Source organism: Mastigoproctus giganteus, chromosome 14 (genome assembly GCF_048544385.1).
Source record: "Mastigoproctus giganteus isolate SK-2022 chromosome 14, ASM4854438v1, whole genome shotgun sequence".
NCBI lineage: Eukaryota > Metazoa > Arthropoda > Arachnida > Uropygi > Thelyphonidae > Mastigoproctus > Mastigoproctus giganteus.
Window position 1 is genome coordinate 25,082,190 of NC_143588.1, and position 18,323 is coordinate 25,100,512.

General features: G+C 37.3%; 1 protein-coding gene across 1 annotated transcript in view; it reads left to right on the forward strand.

The window, feature by feature from the left end:
• The window catches only part of LOC150075024 (uncharacterized), a 131,910-nt gene that overhangs the window by 78,156 nt on the left and 35,431 nt on the right, over positions 1-18,323 (forward strand). The window contains exon 3 of the mRNA XM_090389049.1: positions 3,968-4,157. Within this exon, the coding sequence (XP_090245175.1) occupies positions 3,968-4,157 (190 nt within the window). The remainder of the gene's footprint in view (positions 1-3,967; positions 4,158-18,323) is intronic.

Here is an 18,323-nt window from a genome sequence, read left to right on the forward strand (position 1 = left end):
TAATTCTTGATTACCCTGACCAGATTTCAGAATATATTTATTTGTTATTAAAAATGTATAAAATATACTGAATTAAAAGAGTTGAAGATATAATGAAGTAAAATCTAAAAATACAGGAGCTTTTGGCACCTGTGTGATGCCTTTATCAACTAACATTTCAAGGAGGCAGTGAGTATAAATGTGAGTGGTGAAGTTGGTAGAATGATGACTGTATGAGAATAGACTCTGATTATGTGGGTGATAGAGCTTGGCAACCAAGCACTTCAGAGGTGACCTGATTGAGGTTTATAAGTGGCCTCCCTAGCCGAGTGGTCAGGAGCTGGAATGCAGTATCACACACTCTTTGAATAGACTGGGGTTCAAGCCCCTGACTGCTAAATACGGTCGCTCTGCCAACCTACACTGGACCCACATGGCAGATTATGGTCCATTTCCTTCAACATGAATAATTGAGGAGGCTTCCATCCTGCAGTGGGTTGATAATGGCTGCAGTTTTAAAGCACTGAGAGGGATTAGTAAAATGAATGAAGGTTGAATTCTTACTGTTCTAAAGAATTCCAGAACTAGGGATCATAAATTCAAATTACAGGGCTTGAAGTTTAGATTAGATTGTTGGAAGATTTCTTTTAGCCAGCATTGATAGCTGGAACAAGTTGCCCCCACAGTTAGTTGAGGCTGACAGTTTAAATAAATTCAAAGGTCTACTGGATATTTAACTGTGTGAGGAGGAAAGCATGTAATTTGTGGGGTGTTTTTTTTTTTTTTTTTTTGCCTATGGCTTCCTTGCACTATATGCCACATAGAATAAAAGTGAAGAAAAGAGGAAGGGGAAGAAAAAGAAAAATGAATTCCTAACTGTTCCATGGTTAGCGTAACTTCAGGTTACTCACTCATGAATTACTTAAAAAAAAAAAAAAAAAAAAAAAGGGGAGAAGAACGTGGCAGGGAGGAATGGGGAAAAGAAGAGAAGATTGGGGATGATGGCCTCCCCTTGAAGTCCTATCCCATATTACGTTATGGGAGATATATATATATATATATATATATATATATATATATATATATATATGAAATATTCGCCATTCTCTCCTGCGGCACAAAACAGCATTTTTGGCTTATCTCAATGGATGTTCCACTTTTCTAAAATTTAAAATAGAGATTGAGAATGACCATGCCCTGGCACACCCTTCCTTGATGTAATGGTAAAAGAGGACAGGCTGCTTAACTACAGTATATTGTAAACCGATATGTCTGTGTGGTCCAATATATTAATTACAGGTCATGTCATGTTCTCTCACACCACAACAGTAGTATTTGCACAGTTATGGACAGTGCATGGTCACATTGTCAATCAGAAACAGAATGACATGAAGAAATAAAAAGTCAGAGTGGCCCTCCAGTGATGTGATTTTCCTGAATAAAAGTTAAATTAGGGTTTCAATGGGAGTTGCTTTTAACCCAGAAACATGCAATTGTTTATTTTCTCTATCGCACACACGTGTGTTTCTCGCCCATCACACATACATCAGACTCGAACTGCTTCTGATATAGCCCACATTCTTTCTGCCCATCAGTATCTCAGGGTATTGCTAGAATTTTGCACAGTTACAATATTAACACTGTACTGGTTCCTGGTAAGAAATTACAAACTTGTGTATTCCTGTTTAAAAACCTTTATACTAATTATGCAAAGAAGTGGAGTGATTTATACCATACCATGTATAGAGACTGTAATGTGTGTGTTATATTGATGAAGTCATCTGTTGTCTGGAGGCCTGCATTACATCTATCAAGAATGCTGATTTTAATCAATCAGTGATGTTCATGTACTATTGGCAGGAAGGGCATAACCTCTGGTTAAATGATGTTAAAATTATTGATAGTGCATGAGATTTCAAGATCAATTGCCGGTTAGAATCTGTCCACATACACATCATTAAACTTAAACACACTTTGAACAGAAATGGTGGTATGTGAATACATCCCATCTTTGAATCCCATGGTCTTCTCTATTCCTCTCCACTACCTTCCTCCCCTTCTTTCGAGTAATTTGTGAGTGACTAGAAGTTATGCTGACCTCAGGACAATCAGGAATTATTTTCCCTTTTCTTTTCCCTTGCCTTTCTTTTCCCTTTTTCTCCATTCCATTTTTATTCTGTGTGACACTGATGTTGGTTTTATATATAATATACTCACTACCTCCTTACAAATGTTAAGTTCATAAAAGGCAACATGCTGAAAGCTTCTGTTTTTAGATTTTATTTCATTATATTTTGATTCAGATATGTTTATATCTTTAATCGGATTATCACTGATTGGTTAAAATATACTGAATTGTATTTTTAATTCAGTTTATTTTAAACACATTACAGTAATGTTTTATTGTATATTTAATTTAGATAATTTAGATTTTATTTGTTTATTTTTTAATAACAAATAAATATATTGTAAAATATATTCAGAGAAGTCGAGAATTATTCATGTGTATGGTAATTACAAGCTCCTTGAAAATAATAAGCAAAAATGAAAGGGCATTTTGTAATTTCTGGTTATTGTGAGGATAACCTCTTAAATATGTTGGTAGAAAATGGCACTAGTGATTATAAATAAATAAATATATATATATATATATATATATAATTACTATAGTAAGAGTATAATATGTACTATATAGGTACTGAAAGTGTATTAAGACCTAGGCATAACAGTATATAGCCGGCCGCAAGGCCAAAAGAACTTATTTATGCCTAGGTTTTAATACACTTTCAGTACCTATATAGTACATATTATACTCTTACTATAGTAATTAGATTACAGACTGATGTAATGTTCAATCTACTATTGATGGCATTAATCTGATCTGACACAACTTTTACATTTATCCCAATTTTTTATAATGGATTAAATACAAATATATATATATACAGGTTGATTCACTACCAGTGCAACAAACTTGCAGGTGTAGGGGGCACAAAGCCGAATTGGAATCACATAGCATTGCAGGGTCCGAAATACCTTCATCATGCGGTGGAGGATGTTGAACGGGAGGTCGCATGAACAGCGATCCCGCTGGAAGTCAGCATTTGCGAACCGGTTCCCAAGGCAGTAGGATGGACGAGTATTCAAACGTTGAACTGGCCGACATGCACCTCGTGTATGGAGCTGCGGACTGTAACAGGCGCGCCGCTCTGGGCTTGTACCAGGAATGTTTCCCACACAGGCGTGCTCCTCATCATACGATTTTCGCACGTGTGCACAGAAGGTTACGTGAGACTAGTTGTTTCACGAGAGGTACCATGAATCGAGGGCGAACGATGAGGATACCAGACAATGAGGAGAATGTCCTACATCTTGCAGAAGGCAATTAGAGTACAAGTACTCGAGCGATAGGCCAACAATTGGGTATTTCCTAATCCACTGTATGGAGGATACTGTCAACAAACCAAATGAGTTCATACCATCTGCAACGCGTCCAATCATTGGAGTCTGCGGATTATCCACTCCGGAGGACTTTTGCTACTTGGTTTCTTCAACTGAAACGGTTTGCAAATGCTGACTTCCAGCGGAATCGCTGTTCATGCGACTTCCCGTTCAACGTCCTCTACCGCATGACGAAGGCATTTCAGACCCTGCAATGCTATGTGATTCCGATCCGTCTTCGTGCCCCCTACACCTCCTGCAAGTTTGTCGCCATGGTAGTGAATCACCCTGTATATATATATTTATATATAAAATCATGGGTGCCCATATTGTATATATAAATACAGTGTGTGTGTGTGTGTGTGTGTGTGTGTGTGTGTGTGTGTGTGTGTGTGTGTGTGTGTGTATACACAATCATTTACACTCTCTAAGCACTTGTTATGCTAGTAATGTAAGAGATATGCCCATTTAATATCTAGTGAATATGTTTAATACATATACTTTAATTTATAATGTATATTGACTGATAAGTTCTAATTTTTAATAGAATTCAGTTAGGCATAACTTGTCACTAAACAAATGCTTCGAGAAGGTAGAAAAACCAGCTGGGAATGGAACACAACGTAAAGGCTATTTATGGGCCATGAATCCTGCAAAAATTGAAAAAATGGAGGAAGAACTTCAAAAATGGAGTAACAAGGACCCATTGGCAATAAAGCGCAGCATGGCAAATCCAGGTAATTTTTATTGAATTGTTTTGAGTTGATAGTTATTTGCATAATAACACTGATTTAAAGTTTGCTCTCTCATGATTATATATTTATTTTCAACATACGATTTAAAGTATAGGTATCTGAGTATGTGAGTGAGCCAGAAATGCAAAAATCATCCAAAAAATTCACTCAGGTCTTGAGACTATATAATGAAAGCCACAAGGTTTTCATTATATAGTCTCAAGACCTGAGTGAATTTAATGAAAGCCACAAGGCTTTCATTATATACAGTCCATTAGTGTCTGTGCAGAATTGCAGATACAGTAGCACTCACAGCATTTTTTCAGCTTGACTTTATATTTTTTGACCAAGGTGTCAGTTTGTACTGAAAGGTCATTACCAGCCCATTGCATTATGATCTTAAATTTGTTTTCTACCATAAATTATAAAAAAATAGAATGATAAATAAACATTTTGATTTTGATATGACTTTTTTTGTTGTTGTAAAATGTAAGAACATGATTGCAGTTTTTTAATTCCAAAGTGTATTGAATGATTGTTATGAAATACATTAATTAAAATAACTGTCTAATTATTAATCATTGTTTTGCAAGGGAGGGACACAAGTAAGATTTTTCTGAAAGGTGCCTCGTAGGCATATGGTTTGTCTGCCCTTTAGCTCCCTTAAGAACTGACACCTGGGTATGAGGGGGGGGGGGGTCAATAAAGATTTGTATTCACCCGGAAGTAATAGTGATAGAAATATATATATATTTCTATTTTTTTTTTTTTTTTTGCCACCTTGAAATCTGTTGCAACTGCACAAATTTTGGTTTTGACCTGAATCCATTTTCCTCCCCACCTTTTGCAGCACTGAATTAAGTGAAGTGATGAATAAAGTTGGAATTCAGATCAGCGTTTTGGTTCCTCTTTCTACAGGGGGAAAACAGTCCACGAAGAAATGGCTGCTGTTTATAGAGAAAACTGGCCAGGTTACAGTGCCCTTGCACATTGGTATAAACAATTCAAATGTGGAAGAACCTTAATGCATGATGAAGAAATCCCAGGACACCCATTAACTTCTGTAACAGAAGAGTGTTACAAAAATTAAGCATTAATCCTAGAAGATCAACATATTAGCATCACAGAACTAGCTTCAGAGCTCCAAATTAGTGTAGAGTCTGTGGAGAACGTCATCAACCAACAGTTGCATATGAGTAAAGTGTCTGCTAAATGGGTTCTGATCAATTACCAGAATAAGGAAAGGGCACAATGTGCACTTGAAATGTTGATGCGCTTGGAAAAGCAAGATTTTTTTTTCTTTTTTTTTTTCTTTTCTCTCTCTCATGGCAAGTGTCAAGGCAGTTGGGATATCAGAGATGAAGTGTTACAACGATGACACCATGTCTCTGATATAAGGAATGCAGAACTGGAATTTGGGGAGTACAATGTGTACAGGAACGATAGACAGGGTAGGAAGGAAGGAGGGGTTATGCTATTAGTTAAGAAACACATAAAATACAAGGAAGTGCAGCCAGTCGACATCACTGGACAATGCAGTGTCGAGTCAGTTTGGTGTGACATAAGCACTGGAAGATCAAAATTGAGAGCAGGAGTGTGTTATAAGCCTAATGAATCTGATGAGTATAATAAACAACTGTACAGGGAAATAGTGGGCCAGTAAATCAGAGAGTCTTATAATAGGGTATTTTAATTTCCCAGATGTTGACTGGAATTTGTGGTTTGGTCACTCGCACACTAGCAAGACTTTTATGGATTTATTGGATGATTGTTTTCTACATCAGCATGTTCTGGAGGCAACCAGAGGGAGTAATATTCTTGATCTGATTATCAGTAGTGATTCTTCATGCATTAAGAATCTGCAGATAAAGGAACCACTAGGCAGCAGTGATCACAGTGTGCTCAAGTGGGATTTACTCAGAGGTAACTACCATCAGGGGTAAAGGGAAGGGGTTTTGCTTTTGTAAAGGCGACTACGGTGGTCTGAGACAGTATTTAAATTCTATATGGTGGGACCAACTGATGATGTTACCAACAGCAAATTCAAAATGGGAAGCATTCAAAGAATTTATCTTGGAATACCAACTAAGAAGTATTGTTCAAGTTTACATACCAACTAAGAAGTATTGTTCAAGGTTTAGGCCTAAAATAACATCAGATGAACTAATGAGACATATGGCAGAGAAGAAAAATGCATGCGATACATATAAATTAATGGGTGACATGGAAGCCTATGATAGATATAAACTGGTCTGTAACCAAGTCCCAAAGGAGATTAGGCAGGCAAAGGCAGATTATGAGAAATCTTTGGCAAAGGATGTAAAGCAAAACAGCAAAGAGTTCTTTACCTATGTAAACTCTAGAAGGAAAGGGATGGATCAGATTGATCCACTGGATATTGATGGTTGAACTGTTGATGATCCTGCTCAGGTGGCTAACAAACTAAATGAATATTTTGCATCTACATTCACCCATGAGGAGTTGTTCATGGAGGGGAATGCCAGAGGTGAATTAAACTCTGGCAGTGAGCTAGATGATTTTGTAATAACTGAGAGGAAAGTGGAGGAGAAATTGTTGAAGATAAACAGAAAAAAGGCACCCGGGGTGGATGGGATCTATCCAGTTATATTAAAGGAGGTAGCAAACCTTTAGCCATAATTATGAGAGCTTCCTTGGACTCCGGGGATACCCATTGGACTGGAGATGTGCAAATGTGACCGCAATTCACAAAGGAGGATCAAAGGGCAACACAAGTAATTATAGACCTGTTAGTTTAACTACTGTTCCGGGGAAATTAATGGAGGCACTGGTTAAAGAAACACTGCAGCATCATCTAGACAAGACTTCAGTTATAGCTCGGACACAGCATGATTTTGTTAACCTGGTCTAAGTCCGCCCTGTTTTTGTCTAATTTTTAACCCTAATTCGAAAATTGCTCCCCCCCCCGAAGAAAACTAATAATTTTCATAATTTCTACTCAATTTTCCAAACTCTCAGTATACATAAACAGAAGTATATTCTTTGATTTCCTACCTTTAGCGCTCAGCAAAAACTATTAATTCACTCTAAAACAGCAAAAATGTACGATCACATTTCAAATTATTAAATTTTGATGTCAGCAAAACAAGATCCAGGCTTTGAAAATAAAACGCGTTACAGCATTAGTTCAAATTCGCACGTCAGCTCGGCGCCTCTGGCTAAAACGAATCAACGCATGCAGAGAGATAATTGACTGGTCAAGCTTACGTCATTAACGTTACCAAGGTGATCCAAGGAGAAAATGAAACTGTAAACAACTTTCGTGGAAAACAAACAGTTGAGCATCATTACTTGCGAACACTAATTTGCATGGCTCACTCACAACAGTAGCTTTATTGCTTTTCGTAATTGTTGTACGAAAGAATTGCAACGAATTGGTTTTGAAAAACTAAAATATTGCATTTCCTTTCTTCAGTGTGTATTATCTACTAAAAAAAAATCAAGGAAATTCATCTACTGGAAGCTATACTGGAAACGGAAAGAAAAAAACTGTCGTAAAACTGATCACTACAATGTGCATTTCATAAAAAAAAAAAGTTTGCTTTATTGTAATTGTTTCTAGAGGACTAAATTGGAACAGCAGTTTCATGGATGTATATTTGATCGTCTTATGAAATTTCAAGAAAATATTTCTATTCATAGCTGCATTATAAACTTCGAAAACTGATATCGAAGGAACTTCACATGCATCTCACCTGGTGTACAAACGGGGAAAAAAAAAAAAAAATGCACAGCTAGTAACAGATTGTGAGAACAATCCATTAGTCGTAGTGAGGGATTGGGAAATTGTAAGTAATTGTTATTGAATACTTCAATATTTCCTTGATATGCATTTGATATCATCAAAAAATTTCCAGAGAAAAATTGAATTTTCATTATCACACAACGCCCGAAAAATTCACCATAAAATGTTGTGTTTCAATGTTTGAATTCCATTATGAGCTGCAAAGGTAATTTCACTTCTCTTGCGCTGACAGAGTAGATGTTCACCGAATGAAGAAAAAAAGAAAAACAGGGTTCATTTTCATGAAATTTCCAATTCCCTTCTTTCACTTGAGGGAAAAACTCCTTAGGGGAGGGAGTCCACCCTTTCTAGTCCGACCCTGGAGAGAGAGAGAGAGAGAAATAAAAAATACCCTTTTGGTGGGGAGAAGGCCAAGAGATTGTCAAAGGTCCAGAGTGCTAACTTTCATTTATTTTATTTATTATTATTTATTTATTTTATTTTATTATATTATTATGTTTTTTTTTTCTTGTGTTGTTCTAGCAATCCATCCTGGATTGGGGCTTCCCTGGCCTGGGATAGTGCTTCTCCTCTTTTCTCCTTCCCTCTCTTCATCTTATACAAGTTTTTCTTTCCTCCCTGGGAAACGTTTTTTTTTTTTTTTGGCTGATGCTGCATAAGCTCATACACTTGCTTTCTTGCATCACATGCCACTGCTACTACTACTAGTAGTTCCCCAGGGAGGAGGGCGTGCAGTTAGTAGGGGAGATCTTGCCCTCCTGCTAGGGACGAGTACCTGGAGGCAGTCGTCCAGGTGATCGCTGCTTCCAGGTAGCCAGAATGCCCAAATACAACATCACAATACAGAACACACACACACATAAGCTCACAAACAGTTTTTCTTTCCTGTCACTTTCTCCCGTGCGGAATGAAAAAATTTTTTCTCTCTCTCTCTCTTGCCTTCCTTTTCATCTGTCTTCATCCAACATGGGATATTCCTAAGCGGGATGATTTTTTTTTTTTTTGTTGTAATTTTCACAAATGTAATTGTATTCAAACAATTTTCCAAAATTGTTTGAATACAATCACATTTGATTTTACAAAATTACAAAATAAATTACAAAAAAATATTCCTATAAAATGTTCAAAAAATATTGTTTGAACACAGGAATAAAAAAATATTCCTGTGTTCAAACAATTTTCCCAAATTGTTTGAACACAGGAATATTTTTTTATTTCCAATGTGTATTTTACTATCGTATTTCCTTTCTTCAATATGTATTTCAATACATATTGTAATAATTTACATATTGTAAATTTCTTCAATACATATTCTGTCTACTGACACAAAATCAAGAAAATTCAACTGAAAGCCACAGTAGAAACGGAAAAAAAAGAAAAACACTTTGCTGTACTATTGTTTTAGGGAACAGTATTTAGCATTTTTACTTTCTAACAATATTTCACATTATTGCTCTTTTACAATGTTTTGCTTTTTTGCTTTACATTATTGTTGTAGCGAACAATATCGTGCACGACATTTCATCACAGATGCCGGAGTTCTAATTAGTCAGTTCATCCTAGGATGTGGAATTACTAATTAGTCTGATTTTGGTCTGGTGCTCATTTGATAAAAAATCCAGAATAATTCCTCTGGAAATATTAGCTAGTGAACTGCATTATAAATTTCAAACATCGCTGTATTGCTTATCCTTTGAGTGACCGCATGTTTTCGCCTTGTACAATTGTTTTATTGTGGACACTTTCTTCCAGTCAGTAAAATCATTATTATACCTATAAAGTAATTCATTATGTTGGGGGAAACCGTTTTTGCTCCTAATTGATGTAGCACTTTCGAATTTCGCAAAGCGGATTATTTGAACACAACATACATTAGAAGGTCGGTAAAAGAGTTGATAATTGATGGGCAGCATTCCGACAAACAAATTTTCTGTTTATATTACGTGATGACCACACGGTCAGAGATCCCGAAATGGAGAGAGAGAGAATACAAGAAACCGCACTGCATTTAGCAGTCACCGACTCATCTGCCAAAAACCACAGTAAAACAATAAAAGTGATGGGGAGTAAGTCTATTTGTCAGCGGAGTTTATCTGTTTATTGCAGTTCAGAACAGCATTATGACCGTGGATAGTGAATTTATTCGGTTTCTGAGCTAAAACAGAATTTCTCCCTTTGCGATGACATCAAAGCGTAACAAGCAAATATCTTCTAACGATACTTTTTGAGCAGCCGTTAGTTGTAATCTGTTAGCTTTGTATTGTTACAAATATTGCAGTTATGTGAACAATACACATTTCAAGAAGAAAGAAATTCATAGCGGATGATTTTTTTTTCTTTCTTTTGATGCACCAGTTTCGAAGTTTATAACGCAGCTATAAATAGAAATATTTTCTCGAAATTTGGTTAGAAGATTAAACCCAGGAAACTGCTGTTCTGATATTGTTTACTAAAAACAATTACAATAAAGAAAACTTTTTTTTTTTTTTATCAAATGTGCATTGCAGTGTTATCAGTTTTACACCAGTTTTTCCTGTTTCCAACAGATGAATTTCCTTGATCTTCTGTTCGTAGGAGCAATACGCTGTTGAAGATAGGATATACGATCTGTTCACCTTCCATAAACTGTTTATGGGTACTGTATGGCTTTATTGCTTCTTATCTCAAAAACAGTAGCTCCTGTTCGTCTTTTGTTTATTTACACTTCTCCCTTACCGTCTTGATCTAGCTGTACGGGTGACATGATATATACTTCCCACGTTTCGCTCGTATTCAGGCGGAGTTGTTTATCAGAACTGCTCCTCTCCGTAAAAAGAAATTCGCGCGCTTTACACCAAGAAACGAATCAAGTGTCGGGTTTCATAAGCTCTAGGCTGGTTAGGGCGGGGGGGAAAAATTAATTGAAAAGGTCTAAAAAATTGCATACTTGATGTCACATTTTTGTCATTTGCGTGAAATTCAATAGAAGGTTTTGAAAATTTAAGTGGGAAAATTCAAGAAAACAGTTCTGGCTCCAACTATAGCGAGTTTCAGCTCTGTAATTAGAGTAAAAATTATAGAATTAACTTGCTGAACCCAGTTGGGGCTGGTACGTACCCCAGCGGACGGGGATACGGTTGAGGGGGGAAGGGGGGAGTCTCGCCTGACCAATTTGATTAGATACTATGATGTAGTCACAAAAGAACTGGATGCAGGGAATAACTTTGATATCATATACAGCAGGCCCCCGTTATAATGTGGTTCGCTTTACGCTGATTCGCTATAATGCTGTTCTTATATTTTAACCCGTATCTGACTAACTGACTGACTATATCGACTCCATCATTTGATGGAGTTGATAGCTTGAAAATGAATATAAAAATACGGTTAAAACGTTTCCCACGCTGACTTGAGAAATATTCTCGCGTGATAATTTAATTGCAGTACAGTGACTTGTTACGTAATTCCCTGATCAACATTTTAAAAAATGATCACATATATTGCTTGTAATATTTGCGTTCATCATCATCATCATCATCATCAGCCATTTTCAATCCACTGCAGGATGAAGGCCTCTCCAGCAACTTTCCAGCTCCTTCTGTTTTGAGCACTGGCCATCCATTTACTACTCAAAAACTCATGAATTTCATCTATCCATCTCCGCCTTTGTCTTCCAGGTTTTCTTCTAGCTCCTCTTGGGTACCATTCTGTTATTTTCTTAGTCCATCTGTCATCATGTCTTCGAGCTGTGTGTCCTGCCCAGGACCATTTTAGTTCTTTAGTTTTGATAAGAATGTCCTTTACTTGAGTTTGCTGCCTAATCCATGTGTTTCTCTTCTTATTTAACAGTCTGATTCCCAATATGATTCGTTCCATTCTTCGCTGTGTGGTTCTCAGCTTCTCTTCCATTCTTTTGGTGAGTGCCCAAGTTTCACTTCCATAAGTCATGGTGGGGAGTATACATTGGTCCATTATTTTACGTTTCAGACAAACTGGGATATTGCTCTTCAGTATGTGACTATATTTCCTGAATGCTATCCATCCAAAATTTATTCTTCTCTTGACTTCCAGCCATTTATCATTATTACAGCTAATAACTTGTCCCAGATAAGTATATGACTCCACCTTTTCAATTACTGCTCCTTCAATCATTATTTCCCTTTCTGTGGCATACTTGTTCATCATTACTTTTGTTTTAGACATATTCATCTTTAGTCCAAAATCCTTACTAGCTGTGCATAACTGATTAAGATTTTCCTCTAATTCTTTGGGATCATGGCTTATGACCACAATGTCATCTGCAAATCGCAAATGGTTTAGGTACTCTCCGTTCACATTGACTCCTTTCTGCGACCAGTCTAATCTTCTGAAAGCTTCCTCAAGGGCAGCAGTAAACAGCTTAGGAGATATTGTGTCTCCTTGTCGAACTCCTTTCTCAATTTTAAATTTCCTACTGTCTTTGTCTAGTCTAATAAAGGAGGTAGCACTCTCGTATATTTTCTTCAAAATCATAATATATGGGGTATCAATGCCTTGTCTTTCCAGTGCCCGAAACATTGCCTTATGCTGTATGGAGTCAAATGCCTTTTCATAATCCACAAATGCCAGGCATAATGGTGTTTTATATTCATTTGCTTTCTCCATTAGCTGTGATATTACATGAAGGTGATCCATAGTTGAGAATCCTGTCCTAAAGCCAGCTTGCTCTTTCGGTTGATTCTCATCCAGTATTCTTTCTAATCTGTTAGTAATGACCCTTGTGAACAACTTGTAGATGTGGGATAACAAGCTAATTGGTCTATAATTTTCAATTTCTGATTTATCTCCTTTCTTATGCGGCAAAACTATGATTGCATTATTCCACTGCTTAGGCGTCACACCTTTTCTAATGCACTTTGTGAAGAGCCTTGCCAGTTTTTGTGTTATGTCTCTTCCTCCCAATTTTAACAACTCTACAGTAACTTCATCTTCCCCCGGGGCTTTCTGATTCTTCATTTTCTTCAATGCATGTTCTACCTCATCAGGAAGAATATCGGGTATGTCGTATGTGTTGCTACTTTGCAATCCATCTTCCCCACTGCTGGCATCATTCCCCTGCTCCTTGTATAATTCTCTATAGTAGTCTTCTGCTATTTGAATTATGCCTTCTCTGCTGTTTATAAGTACACCATTGCTATTCTTCAGTTTCAGTATCATTTGTCTTTCTGTATTACTGCTTATGGCTGCTGATTTAAATCCTTTGTTTTCCCTTAATTCTTGTTCTACTTTTCTTGTGTTAAATCTTCTTATGTCCTCTCTGAGTCTCTTTCTAATGGCTTTGCATAACTCAGTATACTCAATTTTCTCCCTGTCAGTGTTTTTCTTGCTTTTCGTTTGTCGTCTTCGGTTCATCATGACAAGTCTTTCTTGACTAATTTTTTCTTCTTTGGATTTCTTTTTCCCTATAGGTTTCTTGGGCTTTATCACTTTCAAAAAGTTGTAATATTCCTCGTCGATATCTTGGTCCTCAGCAGTCTGCAGAAGCTCATACTTGTTCTTAAGTTCCAGTACATACTGCTTTTTCTCCTCTTCTGTTATCTCAAAGACCTTTGTATTATTTACCCGAGTCAGTTTTTTCCTTTCCTTTCCTACATCTATATCAAGTGTACATCTTACCATTCTGTGATCACTTCCAACATTTACCTTATTCAGGACGGTGACATCATTCACAATATATCTTCTATTAGTGAGGATGAAGTCGATTTCATTAGTAGTTAATCCATTTGGACTCTTCCATGTCCACTTTCTGTTCACCCTTTTCTTGAAAAAAGTGTTCATTACTGACAGTCCTTGAGATTCTGCAAATTCCACAAGTCTTTCACCTCTTTCATTTCTTTCACCAATTCCAAAATTTCCTATAGTTCCCCTTTCTGTGCTGTTTTGTCTTTTTCCAACCTTAGCATTGAAGTCTCCCATAATAATAGTGTAGTGGGTTTTCTGCTCATCTAGAAGACTCTCAATTTCAGTGTACATTTCTTCAACCTCTTCATCATCATGGCTTGATGTTGGTGCATAAATCATTATAATCTTTAGCTTGTATCTCTTAGAAATCTTGAGTATTAGTCTTGACACTCTTGGTGATGTACTTTTGAATTCCAAAATGTTGTTTTTAAAATCTTTATGGACCAGAAACCCAATTCCACCTTCACTCCTTTCACTGTTTCCATTGGTGTACAGCAGATTTCCACTTGATAAACTTATAAGTGATTCATTTCTTCTTGTTGTTTCAGCCAAACCGATGATATTCCAATTCACATCTTCTAATTCCTTTTCCAGCTCTAATATCCTAATAATATCCTCTAATATTTGCGTTATATGCATTTATCCAAAGTCTAGTCATCACTCAGTACACTATTAGACATTGTGCGTAATGGACAGTTTACTTGAACATTGTATCATAATTAATGCAACCAACGCAGTTACAATTTTGAAGAGTTAATAATGGCTGATAAGAGTGAAAAAGCAACAACATCTGGGCGCAGTACGAAGACTATAAATGTAAGAAAAAGACTGAATTTGAAAATTAAATTACACGTTTTGAAGCGAATCGATCCAGTCAAAGACAAGCGGATGTGTGCCATAATTTAGGACTTGCAAGTTTAACTGTAAGAACAATTATGAAAAAATAAAGAATTAATTTTAGCAGCGGGAACGATAGCTGTTCCACTGCAAGCAACTAGGACTAGGCCGGCTATTAGGATTGAAATGGAAAGACTAACTAATTTTATTGAAGATAATATCCAATGCAGAATTCAGTTAAGTTAAATATTATAAATAATAAAATAAGAGAGAGAGATTAGCCTATATGATGATCAGAAGAAAACTCGCCTAAAAAAAAATTGGAACCATTTAAAACTAGTAAGGGCTAGATCGTAGGTATACCTTAGCTTAATTTAGGTATAGTAGGTATAGCTTAACTTAGCTATACCTACGATCTAGTCATTACATTACAGCACATAAGGACTCCTTAAAAATCAAGAGTCAACTAGTAAGGGCTTGTTGAATAGATTTAAAATCCAGGGAGAAGCCCCAAGTGCAGATCAAGGAGCCGAAACTTTCAAAAAAGAACTTGTTAAAATTATTGAAGAGGGGTATTGTGTGTTATACTTCTCAACAAGTTTATAACATAGATGAAGCAGGACTTTTGTGGAAACGAATGCCTAAAAGAAGTTTTATATTGAAAGAAGAAAAAAACATGCCAGGTTTCAAAGCGGCGAAGGATCGGTTGACTTTATTGTTGGGTGGTAATTAAATTGCGGGGGATTTAAAATTAATACTCCTTTTAGTTTATTTGGAAGAGGGCAAAAGTTCAACCCAAAATCGACACATTTTTCATAATTAAATTCATCAATTAAATTAAATCAATTTAGATCAATTAAATTCATGATTTTAATTGGAATTTTAAGTTTAATTTTGATACGTAAGTAGTTACGTATTTTTAGCCAGCTGGTAGTTGATTGGTGGAACAGACTTCCATCTTTTGTTGTGGGAGTTGATAGCCTAAATGAATTTAAGGCTGAGCTTGGACAGGTATTTGGAACGAATGGAGGGATGAAATGGGAGCGTGTTTTTTTTTTTTTTTTTCTTCTTTGCCTGATGCTGTATAAGCTTGCTTCCTTGCATCGTATGGCTCTACTAATGCAATGCTTTTTTTTGGCTGATGCTGCATAAGCTTGCTTTCTTGTATCATATGCCTCTACTAATGCTAAAGTCATTACGGATGAAATTTGGATCCATCACTATGATCTGAAACTAAACAAATGTCAAAACAATGGAAGCAAGCAGGATCAATGCCCCCAAAAAAGGCAAAGGTGCAATCAAGTGTTGCCAAGGTGATGCTGTCAGTTTTTTTTGGGATCAGCATGGTTGCAATACTAAACGATTACCTTTAAATGGGTTTTATGTAATGGTGAAGTATTGTCCAACTTGGTAAGAGGACCCCTTTTTGCTGCTATAAAAGAAAAAAGATGGGAAAAGTTGTGTGCCTGCTCTGCGATAATGCTCCTGTGCATTTCTTGCATGCTGCATTGAGATCTGTTCATGAATGTGGGTGTGAAATATTGCTGTATCCTGCTTATTCCCCCTGACCCCTGCACCTTTGGATTTCTTCCTCTTTCTTGCCCTGAAGTTCTTTCTACTTGGAAAACATTTTGCTGGTGATGAGGAGGTGATTTTTGATGCTGAGTTATGGTTTGAAGGACAGGTGGAGGACTTCTAGAAAACTGGCCTGCGGAAGTGTATTGAGAGGTGGCAAAAATATGCCATTTTGTGTGGTAACTATGTTGAAAAGGTGTTACATGGCGTTTGTGTTAATCTTCTATCACAACTATTTCTAAGTGAATACAAACCTTTTTTGAACCCCCCCCCCCCCCCACTCATGGACATGTGTGATTACAGAATACAGATCTTTTGAAAAGGAACAAAGCACAGAAGAGCAACAAGATTACCTGGGGGCACAAAAGGATTTTATTACCAAGGATAGTAGCAGTACTAGTGGCAGTGGCATGTGATGCAAGAAAGCAAACTTATATAGAATCAGCCAAAAAAAAAAAAAAAAAAAACCATTTCACACATTCCTTCACTCAAAAAGTGTGTCCAGTTCCTACTTCAATTTATTTAAGCTATCAACTTCCACAACAGATGGAAGTTTGTTCCAGCATTCAACTACCCACTGGTAGTTGAATGCTGGAACAAACATTTCCTCTAAAGGCAAATTTCCGCACATCTATTTGACAGCTGTCTTTCTTCATGAATTTATGCCCCCTCAGGTTCATAATGCTGCATAAGCTTGGTTTCTTGCATCAAATGCCTCTACTAATGCTAATAATCTGAGCAAGAGGTAGAATCCCATCAGAATTGAGCCTGTTCAAACCATTCAAGGCCTTATACACCTCGCAGGTGCCTGGTCTCCAGACGCTGCAATTTGCAGAACTTAAGCCTTTCTTGGTAAGAGGATCCCTTTATTTCCCTCACCAATCTTGTAGCCCTTCTCTGTACTCCCTCAAGCAACTATATCCTTCCTAAAATGAAGCCTTCAGACCTGTGTGCAGTAGTGAAGGCCTGACCTGACCATTGCCTTATACAGAGGGATAATCACCTCCTTTTCTCTACTAGCAAAATTCCTGAACATCATTGACAACACCCCCCCATGACCTGCTCTGGCAACCTGTCTGTGCTGCTTTGAAAACCTCACTTCTGACTGCACAACCACCCCCAGGTCCCACCATCTGAAGTGCAGCACCACACAGCTGGCATGCCTCTCTGGCGGCCGTCTCCACCCGTATGCAGCACCCCACACCTGTCAATGCCACCTCTCAACTCATCTGCCCAATCTCCCCAGACCCCACTGCAGCAGCACACTGCCTCCATCACTGCCACCAATAACCCCGCTAACCCCAGCATCATCCGCAAACCCAGACACCAAACCTGTTACACCATCAACCTCGTTGACAAATACACAAAACAACAGTGGGTCCAACACCGAACCCTGGGGGACTCCACCAACAACACTAGTCCACAAAAGAGCAGCGTCCACTGGCCGCCACTCTCTGCCCCTACCCACTGCAGCAACTTTTCTCCAACCTGTACAGTGGTCCTCCACGTGCAACAACATCAAAAGCTTTCCCGAAGTCCAAGTACGTGACATCAAAACCATTCCCTGCATTTAGCTCCTTTGCAACCACATCACAGAGTTAGAGATTTGATTTTGTCAGACATCTTCTCTGACAAAATCAAATTTGTCAGACAAGACCCTCCCCCAAAAAACCCACGCTGTGTCCAAACCACCACTGCAGTCCTGTTCAGATGACCCCGCATTGACTCCACCATTTTACTCAAATAGAAGACAAAACCAACAGGTCTGCAACCACTCATACCCCTCCCTTGAGTCCAAGGATGCTCCTGCAATAGCTCTAGTTTCTAGAGATTGCAATATACAGTTCTGTATATTGCAATCTCTAGAAACAAGCCTTCTGCATGATAACATATTTAAAGTGTATGAGATCTTTAAAGCATTATTTAATGCTAAATGCTGATATTCTTTGTCAGACAACACACTTGAACATAAATTTAAATTGAAAAAGGATAATTTCCGAAAAGCTGTCTGATATTTATATTCTGCCGCAGAGGGATTGTTGGAATAGGATTCTGCCCAGTGTTGTGGACACACAGTTAAATAAATTTAATGAAGATTAGAACAAATTATTAGAAAGAGCTGACAAATATAGTTTTTTTTTCCCCTGGTGAAGTATAAGCTTTGCTTCCTTTCATCATGTTGCCAGTACTAAAATTTAAAAAAACTGTGTAATGCATGTAATTTTAAATTGCTGAAACAAAAACATTCAACAAAGCATGAGACCTGAGTAATG